The sequence below is a fragment of the Suricata suricatta genome, chromosome 15 (genome assembly GCF_006229205.1).
Source record: "Suricata suricatta isolate VVHF042 chromosome 15, meerkat_22Aug2017_6uvM2_HiC, whole genome shotgun sequence".
NCBI lineage: Eukaryota > Metazoa > Chordata > Mammalia > Carnivora > Herpestidae > Suricata > Suricata suricatta.
In genome coordinates, this window is record NC_043714.1 from 60,231,040 (window position 1) to 60,249,388 (window position 18,349).

Consider the following 18,349-nt stretch of genomic DNA (forward strand, 5'->3'; position numbering starts at 1 on the left):
AAGCACATAAAAACATAGGATGGCCAGTTAAATTTGACCTGCGGATAAACAACAAATATATTTTTTAGTATAAGTACATCCCTGGAAATATTTGGGACATATTTATACTTAGAAAAATGATTTATATCACATAACTGTCTTTTATCCAGTAACCCTATATGCGAGGATTTTGGAAACTAGATTAGTGATTTCAGGAGCGTGTATATCAAGTTTGGATTCACACAAAAAGCAGAGAAAACTCCTCCCAAGTAACAGTACTAAGGCGAGGCTAACATGCATGGGAGCAAGATTTCGCAGTGCCGTATGCACCCCAACAACCTGCAACAGCCTTTGCCGGTGCCTCGCCCTTCCCGTGCTGACTCACACACCTACAGAAACGCGTCTGAACACTCAGTAAAGACAGATGGTCTCATTAGACATTTGACAAGGAGAAAAAAAATGTGCTAGATTTCAATTACTATTTGCTCACTCCCTAAACTCCTTGCCAAATTTTTATGAAATATATTCCAAAGCCTTCCATGGGAGGCGAAATGTTGTGCTCGGGCTGCTGTAACAAGGTGCCACAAACCGGGTGGCTTGAACCACAGGAGCCTTGTCTTCTGAAGGCCAGGAGTCGGAAGGCAAGAGTGTTGGCAGGATTGGTTCCTGCTATGAAGGCGAGTCTGTTCCAGGCCTCTTCCAAATTGCAATGGTTTCCTGGCAATCTTTAGAGTTTCTTGGCTTAAAGATGCATCATTCCATCTCCGCCTTCATGTTCATATGGTGTTCTCTGTGTGTGGTGTCTGTGTCCAAATTTCCCCTCTTTATAAGGATAGAAGTCATATTGGCCTGGTGGCTTACCCTACTCCAGGTTGACCTCATCTGAACCAATCACATCTGCAGTGACCCTATTTCCAGATGCTACACACTAGCGGGTAAGCACTTCAACATATGAATTTGGAGGGGACACGGTCAACAGGTAATGGGGGTAAATCTGTACAAGTGTTAGAAAGACTGGAGAGGGAATCCAAAACCCAACAACTCAAGTCTAGACATGAAAACTGACAGGCAGGGTGGGGGACATGGGAAGCTCCAGGGCCTGGGTCCTGCCTCAAGAGTCTGTCCATTCCACGCCGGTGGGAAGAGCTGGGGAGTGGAGGGATAGAAGCTGGTCTGCGTGGCAATACGCTGTTCTCACCCAGCCTGGAGGTAGGCAGTGGCAGGTAAGAATGACTACTCCTTTAGGGGAGCTCTCATATGCACGTTCTGTCTCTACAATTATATCAGGGAAGCTTTCGATTTTCCCAGAGCATATTTTGCGTGTGTGTTTTACATCAGATGCTCACAAAGATTTAAATACGAACACAACCAAAAACGATAAAGTAACTGAGAGTGGAATGTCACAAATCAGACTCTGAGATCCCCTCTTTAAAAAGTTTCTGCTTTCAGACAATTCTTCTAGACTTTATGGGCTTTTTCAAAGACTATACAACTTAACTGAGTTCCTGGAGCAGTTATAAAGTTATATTAATTATTTTCCCCTGATAGATACAGATTGATATGCATACCATCCTACTAGGAACATGGTCTCCCGTCATTTCATTGTTACTGGGGCAAATTTGTGGAGAGTACATTTTCTGGCAAAATGAGAAATAATGATTCTGGAACATGAATTATAAACTCAAAATAAAATCTACCCAGATAAAAATGTTACAGTTTTTAAAATATTCGAAAACTAGTAAACCTATTGCAAAATCCTATTTTCCAAGTTTTAAAAGGCAGAATCACCTGGCTTTGTTAACTTAGCCCTTCTATCAACTGGGGATTGATATGAAAAAGGCCTGTTGCCTGAAGACATTCTTGAGTAGTTGTTGACCCAATCCCATGTGCATTATTTTACAGTCAATAAATCTCACGAACTGACGCTGTTTATTTTTTACTTTTGCCCAAATCCTGCCATTGGGAATGACCAACAAATTGCCAAAGGGTCAATCGTCTTCAGTTCACTCAAGCTTTAAGATGGAAAAGATCTGATCCCTTCTCCTGAAGTCAGTCTGGTGGGGAAAGACAAATAGACAAGAATAGCATACAAATAGCCACCACACTTTGAACTCTTTGTGCTGGATACTGTATTGAGTTCTGTATTAACTTTTTAAACTCTCACATCAGGCCTATAATATAATGAAAGTACTGTTGTCACCCCCATGTTATCAATGAGAAAGTGAAGTTCTAGGGAGGCGAGGCTATTGCCCAGGTAGTTTGTCCACTTTGCTCATGGCCAGTCCTTATCTGGTTCAAAATGTCAACAGGACTCAGGTTGAGAAACACAATACACCCTTTCGGCTCAATTAATCTAACTCATGCATCATCTACTCACAGAACCTGCAATCAACTCACTGGATCTGCAAGACTCTCTACTAACCACACACTTAAAGAAATTAAAAGTCAAGTATAGAAGACCAACATTTTGCTTTGCAAAGCTTTCCCAGGACAGAATACTCCATCTTGATCATGACTGAACCAGCCTTCAGGAAAGACTTGCGAGGGAAATGTGTCTGGAGTGGACTGTCCATCTTCCGCTAGGATTTCCTCTGAGCACTTTTAAATTAGGCAATGTGGTTCTGCTGGAGCCTAAGTGAGACCATGTCTCCTCTGCAGTCAAGTCTGCGCACAGAACGCTGCTTACAGTGAGTACCTGCACTTCTCTGCCCAGGGCCATTTTTGGGGCAGAGGGCCATTCTTTTTGGCCTTGTGACCTCGAAGAAGTGCCAAACAGAGGTACCAGAGAGGTAGCACCCCCAGCAGCAGCCCTTAACAAAATGATGGGTGGAGAGTTGCTGAGTAAGTTTTATCTGCTTCCTCGCACGTTAGGTGGAAATATGTTAAGCACCACAGTGACTGAGTGGTCCACAGTGGAGCCTTTAGGCTGGTTCCCTTTACCATCTCATGCTCCTACTCCACCACCAGGGCTTCCTGGGTTTGTATCCCAAATCAGCTTCTTGCCCCTGAGATTTTCAGCTCAGGTTCTGCCTCTAGGGGAATACAAAAATGGAACAAATCTCAAAATAGATGAAACTATTAGATATGCATAACATGCTGAAAACTGAAGCACCGAGAAAGGAACTGGGAGACATCTGAGTCAATACTAGTGAAAAAAATTCTTCAAAAAACTATTAATACGCTCAGAGAGATCCGCAAAGATGTCGCATCCACAAAACAAAAAGAGGATGCTATTTAAAAAATGAACAGTGAGAATAAGAAAGTGTCCTTGGACCTTAGTGATATGATAGATGAGAAAAAAAAATCAATATAAGAGTTGTAGATAAAAATTTAGTAATTCTCCATGAAAAAGAACAAAAGTAAACAGAGAAGGACAACTGGAGAAAAACCAACAAGACGACAAAAATCAGCTTGCTGATGTGTCAATACGGAGGGTCCAACATCCAACCAAAAGAATTTCCATGCTCAGAAAGCAAAGAAACTGGAGGAGAGGAATTATCAAAGAAATCAAACAAGAAAGTGTTCCAGAACTTAAGTGTAAGAGTCTTCAGAATACAGGTCCCAGTCTACTCATTAAATGGAAGATTTAATGTCTCAGTAACTTTTTCATGATAACCCTGGACCCAAAGAGACACCTTCCAATTCAGTGTTTCAAGTAGTTAAATCCAAACTACTTAAAGGACTCTTTATGTCCTAAAAGCTTGGAAACTGCTGGGCACTATACAACTTCTCAAACCTAGGCACCCTACTGAATACTGCCACTCTCACTTCCTGTTCCGTACTATGTTTTGATTTGTGTGGTACTTGTTTTTGTGTGTTTGTTTGCTTGTTTTGAAATCGCAGCAACTGCAGAAAACCCAGTTCTGCAAAGATATTGACATTATGGAAGGAATGTAGCAATCTGATATTGAATCTCCAGTTAATGGTTCACCTAATGGCCAACAGATGTTGCTATGTTTTCCTCAATATTTCAAAATAGTCCCTGGCACTCTTGTGAGTTCACTCGGGCACCCTCCAGCACCTTGGCACACAGCTTGGGAACCACAGCTTTAGTCTACCTGTGCTGATCAAGGTCTTAGAAAACTGATTAACAAACATTCTACACCAAGGCCAATCACTATATAGTCAGAATATCAGTGATATAAAGAAGAATTAGAAGTTTCCAGACAGAAAGAATAAACAGGTCACATGTAAAAGAAAAAGAAGGAGGGGCGCCTGGGTGGCTCAGTCAGTTAAGTCTCTGGCTTCGGCTCAGGTCAGATCGCACGTTCCTGGGATCGAGCCCCACATCAGGCTCTGTGCTGACAGCTAGCTCAGAGCCTGGAGCCTGCTTCCGATTCTGTGTCTCCTTCTCTCTCTGCCTCTCCCTCTCTCCTGCTCTGTCTCTCTCTGTATCAAAAATAAATAAAACATTAAAAAAATAAAAACAAAAAAAAAGAAAGAGAATGAGACTTCTCACAGCACAAAGACTTCTCACAGACACTCTGAAAACTGCTGAGGGAAAAATGCATATTCAGCCTATCACACCCAAAGTATCAGTCCAGTGAGAGAATAGATTAAAGACATTTTCACCTATTTTCCTCCCACATGTTCTTTCTCGGGAAGCTACTGATCAATGTTGTGCAACAAAACTAGGGAGTAAACCACAAGTGAAGGTGACAGAGGAGAAAGCCTAGGACAGCTTGAGGAAGACAGCCATGCACCAGCGGCAGGGTGGAAAATAAACAGAATGTGTGCGTGACTCAACATGTATGAGCATTTGAATAAGAACTGTTCCTAGAAATTTGATAAATATAGCGCTGCTTCAGGGGAAAAAATGTATAGACAGGTATAAGAAAATGAAGCAAGGGGTGCCTGGGTGGCTCAGGGTCTGACTCTTGGTTTCAGCTCAGGTCATGATCTCATAGTTCGTGACATCGACCCCCATGTCCAGCTCTGGGCTGGGCATGAAACCTACTTAAGATTCTCTCTCTCCTTCTCTTTCTGTTCATGCACGCTCTCTCTTTTTTTAAAAAACGGGGGTGGGGGGAGGAGGGGAGCTCCTGGGGGGCTCAGTCAGTTAAGCATCCAACTTTGGCTCAGGTCATGATCTCATGGCTTGTGAATTTAAGCCCTGTGTCGGGCTCTGAGCTGACAGCTCAGAGCCTGGAGACTCTTCAGATTTTGTGTCTCCCGCTTTCTCTCTCTCTTTCTCTGCCCCTCCCCAGCTCATGCTATGTCTCTCTTTCTCTCAAAAATAAACAAACATTTAAAAAAAATTTTTAATAAAAATAAGAGAAATGAAGAAAATGGAAAAAAAGAAAAACTGTTAGTAACTGCAAGAAACTTGATCATTGACTATTACATGGCTAGAAAATGGAACAATACTGACATGATCCCAATTTTTAAAAACTTTTTTATTATTATTTATTTTTGAGATAGAGAGACAGCATGAAAAGGGGAGGGTCAGAGAGAGAGGGAGACCCAGAATCCGAAGCAGGCTCCAGGCTCTGAGCTAGCTGTCAGCACAGAGCCTGATGTGGGGCTCGAACCCACGAACCGTGAGATCATGACCTGAGCCGAAGTCGAGCACTTAACTGACTGAGCCACCCAGGCGCCCCTTCATGATCACAATTTTATAAATGTAGGCCAATTTTGTCAACAGTGGCTAAAATTGATATATGAAGAAGTAGCAGTATTGGCAAATTATTTGCAGTATTAGAATATATATTTCTATATAGATTATGATTAGAAATCTAACATTTTAAATATAATATACCTAAATTGCCATTGAAATGTTTTAATAAAAATTATTAAATTAAGTTATTAGTTAAAATATATATTTGAATATTCTGAGGGACAAGAGAGAAGGTGTGGGGCAGGTGGACAAAGGAATGATATACGCATATATATTTTTGGCATATATTACTTTGATTTAGACAAATTATTTTTTTAAGTTTATTTTTATTTATTTTGAGAGAGAAAAAGACAGCAAATCAGGGAGGGGCAGAGAGTAAGGGAGACAGAATCCCAAATACGCTCTGTGCTGCCAGCACAGAGCCCAATATGGGGCTCGAACTCACAAACCATGAGTTCATGACCTGAGATGAAGTCCAGAGTCCAGTGCTTAACTGACTGAGCCACACAGGCCCCCTGATTTAGATAAATTCTAAACGTGAAGTAGAGAACAGAGGACAGACAATACATGGATCCTGGAACCAAAAAAGAAAAATCATTAACTTGGGTTTTTATGGCAGATTAAAAGCTTTCAGATGAAGGTATTTGAAATGCAGGGTCCCAAACAGCCAAGTCATTACCTCTACTTTAAACTCCACTTTGCTTAGATCGCCCTGCTGTACCGGTTACCTCTTCTGCGCAGCGTTCCTTTCCATGGCAGGCACCCCGAGTACCTTCAGATACTCCACAAGTTCTGCTACAGGGTTTATGTTACTTCTAAAAATAAGTTATTATTATAGAATATATTTGTAATATACGTAAGTGTAATTTATTACTCCACACCTGTCTCTCTCTGGACTGTTCTATTTCAAAAGAAAAGGAATTTCATCTCATCTTTCTATTGATTTTTCCTTCAATCTACTGACAAGGTTCCCACCTTACAAACATTATCAGAAAAATTATTTTAATAACTAGTCATGTGACTTTAATACCCCATATCTCATCAATCTAAACTGCCCATTTTTTTTTCACATTTTATCATTTCTGATTTGGGGAATGTGCCTTAAAATCGCTGGGGGCCCAGATGGAAGCTGAATTCTTGCAGACAGAATTTACAACCACTCCTGTCACTTATCAGGGGCCCTCCCGATCTGAAACTACATTAAATTAGCTGCCCAATTATTTTTTTAACTCACACTGACACTGCATTCAGGCCTATATATTTATTAGAACTGACCTGCCATTCAAAACCTCAGCAGATACATTTTTTCTGCCTTCTACCAGGACTAAATCTGATATGTGTGAGTTTGTTGTGCCGCTCTGTGTGATGGGTTTATTTTTCACTTGTCCCTGCATTGAAAGAATAGTCCCTTATATCCTTTAAACTTTAAGCAGGTACCTATTGGACACCCTATCCTCAACATTATATTTTATTTTTTGAGGGTAGAGAGATGATGAAGTATCTTCCACTGGGTTGTCTCTTGGATTCCATGAAGTACAGTATTAAGTAAAATTATAAAAAACTAAAGTGTAATGCTGGCTTAGTAACAGCTATGTAAATATTTCACCTCTTTTTTTTAATTTGAGAGAGAGAAAGAACGCATGCATGAGTGGGGAAGTGGGGCACAGGGAGAGAGAAAGAGAAAGAGAGAAAAAAAAGGGAGAAGTTAAGCAAGCTCCACCCTCAGCGCAGGGGGGCTCGATCCCACCACCCTGGGACCATGACATGAGCGGAAATCAGGAGTCAGACTCTCAACCGACTAAGCCACCCAGGCACTGCCACCTTTTTAATAAAAGAAACTTTTGGGGCGCCTGGGTGGCTCAGTCGGTTAAGCCTCCGACTTCGGCTCAGGTCAAGATCTCACGTTCGTGGGTTCGAGCCCCGCGTCAGGCTCTGTGCTGACATCTAGCTCAGAGCCTGGAGCCTGCTTCCGGTTCTGTGTCTCCTTCTCTCTCTGTCCCTCCCCCTCTCATGTTCTGTCTCTCTCTGTATCAAAAATAAATAAAACATTAAAAAATTAAAAAATAAAAGAAACTTTTGGGCTTCTTTTGGCCAGTAAGATCTCCACACCCCTATAAGCACTAGGCAATTTTTCAAAGAATTTTGAATTTTGCTGTGTAGGTTAAATCCTTACTTGCCCACTTTCCCTTTACAAAACACTTTTCTGCATGTTCCCGCATATCAGCATTTTAAGACAAAGTTCACATCTGCCCACCAAAACCCACAGCAGCCTACACTGTGATTTGCTTGATGGAAAGCATGGGATGCCACTAAAAGTCATCAATGAAAGACAGCCTTGTGGGATCATAATTCACCCCTAGGAGACAAACCAACTCCCCAGGCCATCAGTTGCATCCTTTAGTTCCCTAACATGGCAAATCCCAAACTGTCCTTTGTGTCCCCTCCAAAGACTTTATATAAGTCAAGAGTCTTTGACTCGGTCTGTGACTGAACCATCATTTCACTTATATGTGTAAAACCTCTATCTGCAAACAGTACTTAGCTAAGCGTGCAACGTGACACCATACACATGTTTAGCGCTTACTAGTTCCAGGCAATGAGCTAACTGCTTTACATTCGTAATCACTCTACCCCTCACAAGAAACCTACTGATTAAGAAACTGCGGCTTGTAGTTAAGTAAACTTGCTCAAACTCACACAGCTAGAAAGAGGTAGAACAAGAATTTAAACCCAGACTGGGTAACTCCAAGGCCCTTTCTCTAAACCACTGCATTCTACTTCGACTGCTCTGAGAAAGAAATTGCCAGGAGAAAAAAAAAGGCCAGTTTGAATGGCAAGCACGTGAACTGGGTAGGCTGACTACAGTCACACTAGCAGCCGGTCTGAGAAATCACAGGAAAGAGGAGGAGTTTCAAAAGCACTGAGCTAAAGTATGGGTCATCATTTCAATTTCCATGATAACCATATTAAGCATGAACTTTTCCACCTTTCCTATCCCACTTTGGGAGGGGGGCTCATTTGCATGGGTCTGTTAGGACATTTACTTTATGGTGTGTGTTTCATACTCTCTCTTCAGTCTCAATCTGTGGGCCAGAGCTAAAGGCAAGCTATTATTATAGATCAAAGCCAGTGAAGTAGGTAATGAGGTTTGGCATATAAAACTCTTGGTATAAATGCAGGGGAAACTCTGGCTTTTCTTTAACATTACCAGCTTCGAAATGCATCATTTGAAATAGAATTCTTAGTAGGCCAGAGAATTCTAGCTGCCAGAGAATAATTTCCCTTCACCAAACTGACCAGTGGTAGCTTCGTCTAGATGCCTTTCACAAATGCAGAGCGTGCGTGCGCGGTGAGTTATTTTTAATACGTACTCCATGGGGTGAGTGCTACCTCTGTTCTGAGGACCATGAAGAACATTCCCCACCAGGGCAGGATACGGAATTGAAGGACCATTTGGATCAGCTTCTCGGTAAGGACTATGGTCTGAATTCTCAGGCTGATACATAAGCTTTAAAGAAGAAACAATTAAAATATCTAAGCAGACAGTTTTCATCTCCCCAGGTAGAAAGTGTTCTTAACATATTCAGACTTGTAGGTCCCTGAGCCACAGGGGGGCAAAGAGAAGGTGGTTATAAATATACCATTAAAAGGATAATTACATTTTCCAATAACTTTTAAAACCATGTCTGGCTCCTCTTGTGCCTTTCAAGCCTGGTCTATGTTAAGTAAGTGCTTCCCAGCTCTAGAAAGTGACTTCTATAATTCTTCTCTGCAGACCAAGGGGTAGTGTTCATTGCCAGATGCCAAATGTGTACCATCACCACCGTCCAGTAGCGTGACTGCTGGAGGATGGGAGTCCTCAGAGAAGGTCACTAAGCCCCCAAATTACTTTCCCCCTCCCCTTCCTTCCTACCTCGCTGTCTGTCCTTCCGTTCTCCCTCCCCTACTCCCCCACTCACTCTCTCCATCCCTTCTTCCTCCCTTCTGTCTGTCCTTCTATTTTTTCCTTCCTAAGACATTTTAAAATCAGCCTAATGTGTGCCAGGTACTATGCTATATATGCTGGGGTAAAAATCACACCACTTGTATGACTAATCTCAGGAATTTTACAATCATCCTCAAATGCTCTACTTCCTTAATAACTGTCAACTCCTTGAAATCGGAGGCCAGGCCTTATCCCGCTAAGACTCCATTCTGTCCACTGTCCAATGTCTTGCCTTTGTGTAGTATGCAAGGGCAAAACCTGATGGGTGTTAGAAAATCTGACGTCCAGCTCCCTCATCTACAAGGTAACCCCAGGCCGGTCACCTCATCTCTGGCACCTCTACTTCCTTCTATACATCAAAGGATCATCAGACCAGTGCAATGGTTCACAGAGGGTTGACCTGGTAACAGAGTCATGATGTGAGTGAAGTCACCTTATGAACCCAAGCCTTGCTGGGGAAGGTGCCCCTCAGCATAACGCAGGGTGAAGCAGGGTGAAGTGTCTGAACGCTGGTGCTGCCCGCTGAGTCACGTCTCCAGAGCCTTGCCCACCTTATGCGAGAAGCATGGCTCTGGAGAATAATCTTCCTGAAATGTGAAACTCAGCATGGCGTTTTCCTACTTACAACCCTTCACCCTGAGAATGAAATCCAACTCCATAGTAAGGCCTGGAAGCCTTGATTCCCACTCAATTCTCGGGTCTTTTTCTCTTCTGGCCCCTAAGGGATGTCTGAAGGCCACATTCCTCCCACCTACTGACGTTGAGTGACAGCTGAGAGCCAAGCTCTTTGTTGGGCTGCCTTGGGACTTTTGCCTTCCACAGCCCGGTGGAGAATGGGCCAGATGCCCCTCCCGCAGGCTACCACAGCATCCCATGATGCCACTGGTGTAGCACTTGTCACTCCATCCTGTAGCTGCTGATCAGCACCTGTCACTATAATATCGTTCCTGAGGGCAATGCCCTAGTGGTATCACATGGAGGACACTCAGTAAGTCACCTGTTAGCTGAGTAAATAAATGAATACGTGAGGAACTCCTTTGTGACGTGACAGGACACGATCCTTTGCATGGTTGAGCATATTCTTGAAGTGCTACCTGGGAACTCTGTACCATTACAACTTCAGAAACCAGATGAGACAGGCAGAAAAATGTCCCCTACCCCCACCCCCAAGATGCCCACATCCTAGTCTCCAGATCCCAAACAATATGGTACCTTGCATGGCAAAAAAGAATTAGGGTTGCAAAGTGAATTAAGGTTGCTAATAGGGGAAATTATAATTTAAAATATATTTAAAATAGGGAAATTATCCTGGATTATCTTAGTGTGACCGTGGTAATCACAAATCTTTAAAAATGCAAGGAGGAGACAGAATGGAGGTTGGACTGTTTCAGTGTGAGAAAGATTCAAGTTGCTACCAGGTTTTAAAATGTAAGGGAGCCATGAGCTAAAGCATTTAAGTAGTCTCTAGAAGCTTCTGGAAAAAGCAACGGGACAGATTCTCTTTGAGGACCTCTAGAAAGGAATTCAGCCCTGTGGACACCCAGATTTCAGCTCATTGAGATCTGCATCAGACTTCTGACTTTAAAAAACCATGAGATAATATATTTGTCTTTTATTTTTTGGGCAATGTGTTATAGTAGCAATAGAAAACTAATATACCAGACAAGAAAGTAGAAGACCTAAACAGGACAAACCATGGGACCTCTGGGAGCTTTATTCTCTTTTTTATTTTTATTTATTCATTCTTTCTTTCTTTCATTTATATTTATGTATTTTTGAGAGACAGAGAGAGAAAGATCACATGCATGCACACAAGCGGGGGGAGGGGCAGTGGGGGGACAGAGGGAGAGAGTCTTAGGCAAGCTCCATACTCAACTGTGAGATCATGACCAGAGATCAAGACCTGAGCCCAAATCAAGAGTCTGACACTTAACCAACTGAGCCGCCAAGGAGTTCACTCTCCTGGTCAACAAACTGAGGAGAAGCCCTAATGTGCTCATCCCCTGGGGCTGTCTACGAAGATCCGAGGATCAGAAGCCATGAGGCCTGTGTTGAGCTCTCAGCAATAGCACTTATTCCCTGTTTCTGTGGCAAGTGACTTACATGATCTGTGCCTCAGTTTTCTCATCTATAAAGTAGGCAGTCTGATCACATTGGGTTACCGTGAGAATCCAGTGACTTAGTCCACGTAAAGTGCTTAGAACAGCATCTGGCATGATGCAAATATTATATAAGTGTTAGCTCTTATTACGTATGTAAATGGTGCCCAGCAGGGGATGTGTTCCAAGACCCCCAGTGGATGCCTCAAACCGCAGCCTGTACTGAACCCTGTATGTTTTTCTTCTGTACAGACACACCTATGATAGAGTTTAATTTGTAAATCAGGCATAGTAAGAGATTAACAACAAAAACTAATAATAAAATAGAACGATTATATCAATGACTATCATAAAAGCTATGTGACTGTGGCCTTTCTCTCTCTCACTATATCTTCTTACTGTCCTGCACTTGCCCTTCCTGTGATGATGGGAAATGATAAGATGCCTGTGTGATGAGATGAAGTAAGGGAATGACGCAGGCATCGTCATGGAGCATTAGGCTTCTGCTGACCCCCGGACACTATGTCAAAGGAAGGTCATCTTCTTTCAGGCCGTGGTGAACCTTGGGAAACTGAAACCATGGGAAGCAAAACCCAGGATAAGGGATCTACTGTATAAAGTGGTAAAGCAGAATCAGTATTGTTTTTTTTTAATGCTTATTTATTTTTTGAGGGATAGAGTCAGAACACGATCAGGGAAGGGGCAGAGAGAGAGGGAGACACAGAATCCGAAGCAGGCTCCAGGCTCTGAGCTGTTAGCGCAGAGCCCGACGCGGGGCCTTGAACTCATCACAAACAGGGAAATCATGACCTGAGCCGAAGTCGGATGCTTAACTGGCTGAGCCACCCAGGCGCTCCCAGAATCAGTGTTCTTATAGAATGTTCTCAAGAGGGTGGAGGGTCAAAATAGCCCTTCTCAGTCACAGGTCAGATATTTATGGAGGCATTTTAGGGGTCACGGGGAGGGGCAGTCGCATACTCCTGGCACATAGTGATAGGACCCAACAAAGGTACACATCTGAGGCAGTCCTTCGCGGTGCAAGATTTTTCCAGATCCCAAATAACACCACACGCCCCTCTCCACCTTCAGCTGAGGCTCTTCACTGATGCTGATTTTCCGTTCAGGCACCTGCATCCACCTCCCTCATTCAGACCTCTGGTGCAGTTGTACAACACGTCTATCAATTGAAACTATTTTCAAAATAATTTACTCATGGGGTTCAGTCAGTTTAATGTCCAACTTTGGTTCAGATCTTGATCTCTCAGTTCGTGAGCTTGAGCCTCACTCGGGGTGTCTGCCCTCAGCACCCCTCCCCAACTCTTTCTCTCTCTCCCCAAATAAATAAATAAACTTAAAAAGTTTACTCATTTCTCCATTTTACTCATGTTAATAATAATATAATAATAATAAGGCATTATGTTGATTTTAACATTTAAACTATAGTTAGATTTTATCATTTATGAAATTCATTTCATAAACATAAAAGCAGTGTTAGAAAGATTGGTTATTAAAAGTGTGTTGTGTCTGAATTTATAGGATGTGAAGTAAAGTAATGTTTAGGGATGGCTTAATCTGGCTCCCTGGCTTCCCAATGAAAAAAATCCAGGCCAAACAAGTTAAAGCATCTTGTGACAAGAGTAACTTGTTAGTTAGAGCCCAAGTTTCAAGACTCTAATTCGAGAGGTCTTGGGTAATCCTTAAGAATCTGTACATCCTAAATGGAGTAAGATTCTTTAAAATTCAAATTCTCGTCCAATCCTGAAATTTCATGCCAACGAAATCACTGCCTCCACCTTGGACCCCTCTCCCTGCCCTGCCATCCCCACTTCCGCCACTAAAGGAAGTGACTGTGCAAGTGACATGTTAGATGGCAACAGCCACGCATTCCTGGGAGCAGCGATGGGCACAGGGAGGAGCTGTGGTGGACAAGGTTCACGTCAGTAACACTCGCTGACCTTCTCTGAGTTTCCACCTCTTCTGCTCCAGTTCTGAAGGATTCCTTTTGGCCCCAGATACGATTCTGGTCATCCCCCCATCCCCTCCTTCCATACCCCAATATGAGTCTTCCAGAACATTCTGCATTCATTGGTCTGGGCAAAGTTATGGAGAAACTTTCATTTGCAAAAAGGTTGATAGATTCCAAATTACTATTTTGCTACTGATCTCAGGGCAAAAACTTCATCCCTCCCCTGACCTGGAACTAAGTATCCACCCAAGGGTATTTATGCAGCTGTGCCCTGCCCAACTCCACAGGGTGCCATTCACATTGCAGGCTATGTGCCCCCTGGGGTTATGGGGTTTAATATTTGCAGGGCTGAATGCAGGGTCCCTGCTCTTACTCCCTGAAATGGGAAATGAGTTCATGATGTGAAGATATCTGATCCTAACTTTGATGAGTACTTGGTTAAATACTGACTTAGCTGGCACGGTTTATTCACTCTTTATTTTCGGTCTGAATTACCATTTAGTCTCCTTGCTGGCCATGTGTTCAGGGATAGAGGCTCCGCCTCGTTGTGGACTTGGGCCATACACTTGGTGCATTAAGGTTTTTAGACTCAATCCTCTCTTCCGTCCCTCCCTTCTGAGTAGCCCTCACAACTGCTCTTCCTGCTCCAGGCTGTCCCAAGCACTTCGGCAGATTTGGGGAGTGAGGAAGAACACCTTGAGGAACCTCAACTAACGTAAGTATACAGTTGAAGGGGAAGCACTGAGTATCAATTTCCCCTAGAAGTTACAGGTATGAGCTTTTTAAAAATTTTTATTTATTTTTGAGAGAGGGAGAGACACACAGCACAAGCAGGGGAGAGGCAGAGAGAGAGGAAGCACAGAATCCGAAGCAGACTCCAGGCTCTGAACAGTCACCATAAAGCCCAATGCAGGATTTGAACGCAGGAGCTGCGAGATCATGACCTGAGCTGAAGCGCACATTTAACTGACTGAGGCACTCAAGGGCCCCTGTGTGAGCTTTTAAAGTGAGATGGACGTGGAAGCCTCCTAGGTACTAAGCAGATAGCCCACTGGCTATAAACTTGTTTCCACATCAGTAAAGTGAACAAGTCCTAGCCTCACAGAGTTACTAAATGTGTAAGGAACAAATGCAAGCAAAGCTTGAAACGTCTAAGTGCTCACCAAACGTTAGTGATTGTAATGATTCCCTTCCCACAGAGGAACGGTCTCCTACCATTACAGTTTCATAATAAAAAAAAGGGAGACTAAAAAGTAAGAAATATAAAGTCTAGTAGAGTGTGAGGAAAAGACTATCTCTTAGGAGGGGCAATTTCATTTTCATTTCACGTAATGGTAACATAACCAGTCACAGCAGCCGTTTGATACATGTGGGTTTTTTTCTTTTACTCTCAGATTCCTCTTCCATGCAACAGCTCTATAAAGTAGGAAGGTCCAGTCGAGTTTCTTTATTCCCTTTTTTTTCAGAAGACATTGAGGCTCAAGGAGGTTAATTCTGTGGCAGATTCTAGAACTAGATTCTACATCTAGAATGCAGGGATTGAAACTTGGGGTTCAGCGTTTCATTTCAATGTTTCGCTAGCAGCTGCAGTGACTCTCCACTAGGGGGAGCATGTCATATAATGGGGTGCTTCTTGGCTGCGGTTGAGGGACTAAACTAATCTCCGTCAGCAGGCACAAAATACAGACCAAAAAAAAAAAAATCTAAAAAGAAAACTGTATTTTCCACATGAACATATCTTTAAAACATCTCCCTAAGCCTCTCGTCCAAGCTGATTACATCTGCAAAGCCATTCCTCTGTAGAAATTCCGCGATCAAGATTGCATTTCAGGATTCGGGCAACTAGATTTAAAAATCTAGTTGTGATTTTAAAAGCCTTTCTGGTGGCTCTGATTAGCCCTTTCAGTTGGTAACACATGTACTAGTCCGAGCTAGAAAGGAGGGGATGCGTGATATTTGTTTTGATGGTACAAGATCACACCTACTGCACTTAGGACCAATACTTTGACTCAGAACAAGAGATACTGTTTTGAGGGAGGCCTCTAGTTGCTTCCCTTAATTGCAGCCGATCTCTAAAAAATCAGGCTGAGAAGAAGGCTGCTGCCCAAAGCCCAGGTGGTTCACATCTAGGAGGCCCACGGGCCTTCCCCCAGAGGTCCTGCCTGCAACACAGGATGGTATGTTGCAAGAATGTCGCATTGGAAGCTTTTACAAAACTCACTCTTCAGATGCTGCAGCCAGAAAGTCACACAGCCTCTGGATTCTTTTTAAGTTTAATTTCAACTGCCGTGAGTCACCTTTCCTTCCTCTTTCTGGGTGAGAGATATTTTTTATCTCTTTGCTAAGTCATTATTCATTAAATGGAAACCAAGGAGAAGAGACATAATAAAGGGCAGTACTTTTAAATAGAAGTGATCTGCCTTTTGTCCCCGCTGATAGTTTATAGTAAATATTGCAAGCTGAGCAGGTGTCCAGTGGTTTACAGTCCAAACCACACTTGCCCCAGATCTCACTTGCCCCTTGTCACACAAACCAACACACACTTGAGTCAAGAAAACTTTTTTCTGCTTACTTATGTTAATCATCAAGCCTAAGCAAATAGCCTTCCACTTTACTGGATCCAGGGTAGCAATTAAATAGAAGACATCACAAATCCTCTAGATAAACAAAGGTGGGGGTGGGGGACCCTCGGGATTCTAGGCAGGAGGCGGACTATCATGCACCAGACCATTGCATCAGCCCTCACATGTAACAAAGCTGGTTTCTCAACTTTGAACTTTCTCAGTTTCACACAGCAGCACCACATCTGGTGAGCAGGAAATTGACTTAAGTCCTTAATTTAGGATTTAAATCAACCACCAGTTTACAAGGTCTGGGTTGAAACAGTTTCCCTGGTATGGGTTCATTTATTTATTCACTTTGCTTGCAGATCATTGAGCACCTAAACTCAAGGGAGATGATCTGTAACTACATAAAAGACCCCAGACAACTCAATCTGCAGTGAGGGAAAGGCTGGGTAAATAGATAATAATTACATATTATTTGTGCTACGAGAGGTATGTACAAAGCAAGCCATGGGCAGAGAGGCAGTTACCAAGTAAGAAATACAGATATAGTGGGAAAGGACAATTATTATCCACTTAACACCCTACTGCCCTTCTGCCCCTCCTAATAGCAAGCACATAACTCCAAAAGGGCACAGTAACGCGCATACCTATTCTACTCACTTGAAAAACTAGGAGATTGGGCTCATAGGATCTCAAGAGAGTCGTTTCTAAGAAGCCTCACACTCAGGTCAAACTGTTTACAAATGCAAAACTGTTTCCACGCCACTTAGGGAAAATCCCGGGAAAATGCAAGCAGATAAACTGCCTCCCCAACCCTGCACCCAGAGCAGCCTGGAATCCAGACTGACCGGCCGAACACCTGGCACCAGACGGAACTCGTGCACAAAGCCGCAGCACCCTCCCCGGCCCTTGGCACCATTCCCCAACCAGGGCCCGGCTTCCAGTCCGAAAGGAGGCAAGTCCGGAAGGGTGATGGGGGGTTAGCATTCAAACACTGCCCCTCCTCCCAGTCCTCTCTAGGACCGAACCCTCTTAACCGGATCGCCCAGGCTCCCGAGGGGAACGCGGTGCCAAAGCGGAACTCGGAGTCGCTACTGTTCAGCGAGGTTTCGCCGGAGCGTGGAACGGCTGCCCTTCATCCGCAGGTCCACGTCCCAGCCCCTAGGGACCCTACACTTGGATTATCCGCGGGTGAAAACGAGACACCGCGCACTAAGCACTAAGCCCCTGTGCCTGCCTCGTAGCTCAAGAATTCCCCGCTCGCCTAGCCTTTTCACACACCCCTGCTGGGTCCAAGCCTGCAAGGACTCAGGGGCCGCGACAAGTAGCCCCCAGGCGGGGTAAAGTTGTCCAAACTCCCCGCCGCGCCGGTCGCCGGCCCCCCGGGCTCAGGCCGCACGTGGGTGGGAGTGAGGGTGCGCGGGGAGGGTGAGAGGGTGTGTGCGCCGCCCCGCGCGGCGTTAACCCCTTACCTTCCAGCAGCACCTCCTTGCCCGCGCGCTTCAGCGCCTGCACCGCCTCGTCGTGGGTGGCGTCCCGCAGATCGGCCCCGTTCACCGACAGGATGGCGTCGCCCACGTACAGGGCTTGGGTCTGGTCGGCCGCCAGCCCCTTGAAGATCTTGCTGATGAGGATGGGCATCTTGTTCTCCTTGCCCCCCTTGATGCTGATGCCCAGTCCGCCCAGCTCCTGCTTCAGCACCTTCACGCCGCGCTTCTGGTTGGAGATGGACTCGGGCACCTGCTCGGGCAGGTCGGTGAAGGCAGTGCGGACCCCGGCGGGCGAGTCCGGGGGCTGCGCGCCGCCGGCGCCCCTGCAGAACGAGCCATTGGTGGCGGTCCCGATGCCGTTGTACGCCGCGGCGCCCTCCTCGCAGCTCAGAACCAGGGCGTCCTCGCTCAAGTTCACCAGAACTTTGTGCCAGCGATCCCGCACCAAAACTTCCAGCAGCCCGCTCCGCTGCGCCCGGCCGCCTCCCCCGCCGCTCGGCCCCGCCGCCGCCGCCGCCGCTACCGCCATCTTTCCGGCATTCTTAAAATGCCATGTGATTGCCAAAGGGGGAAAAGTGGGGAAGGGCTGCGGGGGAGGCCGCGGGCCCGGGGAGCGAGGAGCGCGCGCCGCTCCGGGAGTCCGCAC

At 44.6% G+C, this 18,349-nt stretch overlaps 1 protein-coding gene across 1 annotated transcript in view; it reads right to left on the minus strand.

The window, feature by feature from the left end:
• Positions 1-18,343, minus strand: part of SNTB1 (syntrophin beta 1) — a 225,649-nt gene extending 207,306 nt beyond the window's left edge. Inside the window, exon 1 of the mRNA XM_029923369.1 lies at positions 17,686-18,343. Coding sequence (XP_029779229.1) covers positions 17,686-18,232 — 547 coding nt within the window. The 5' untranslated portion in view covers positions 18,233-18,343. The remainder of the gene's footprint in view (positions 1-17,685) is intronic.
• Positions 18,344-18,349: the final 6 nt, after the last annotated feature.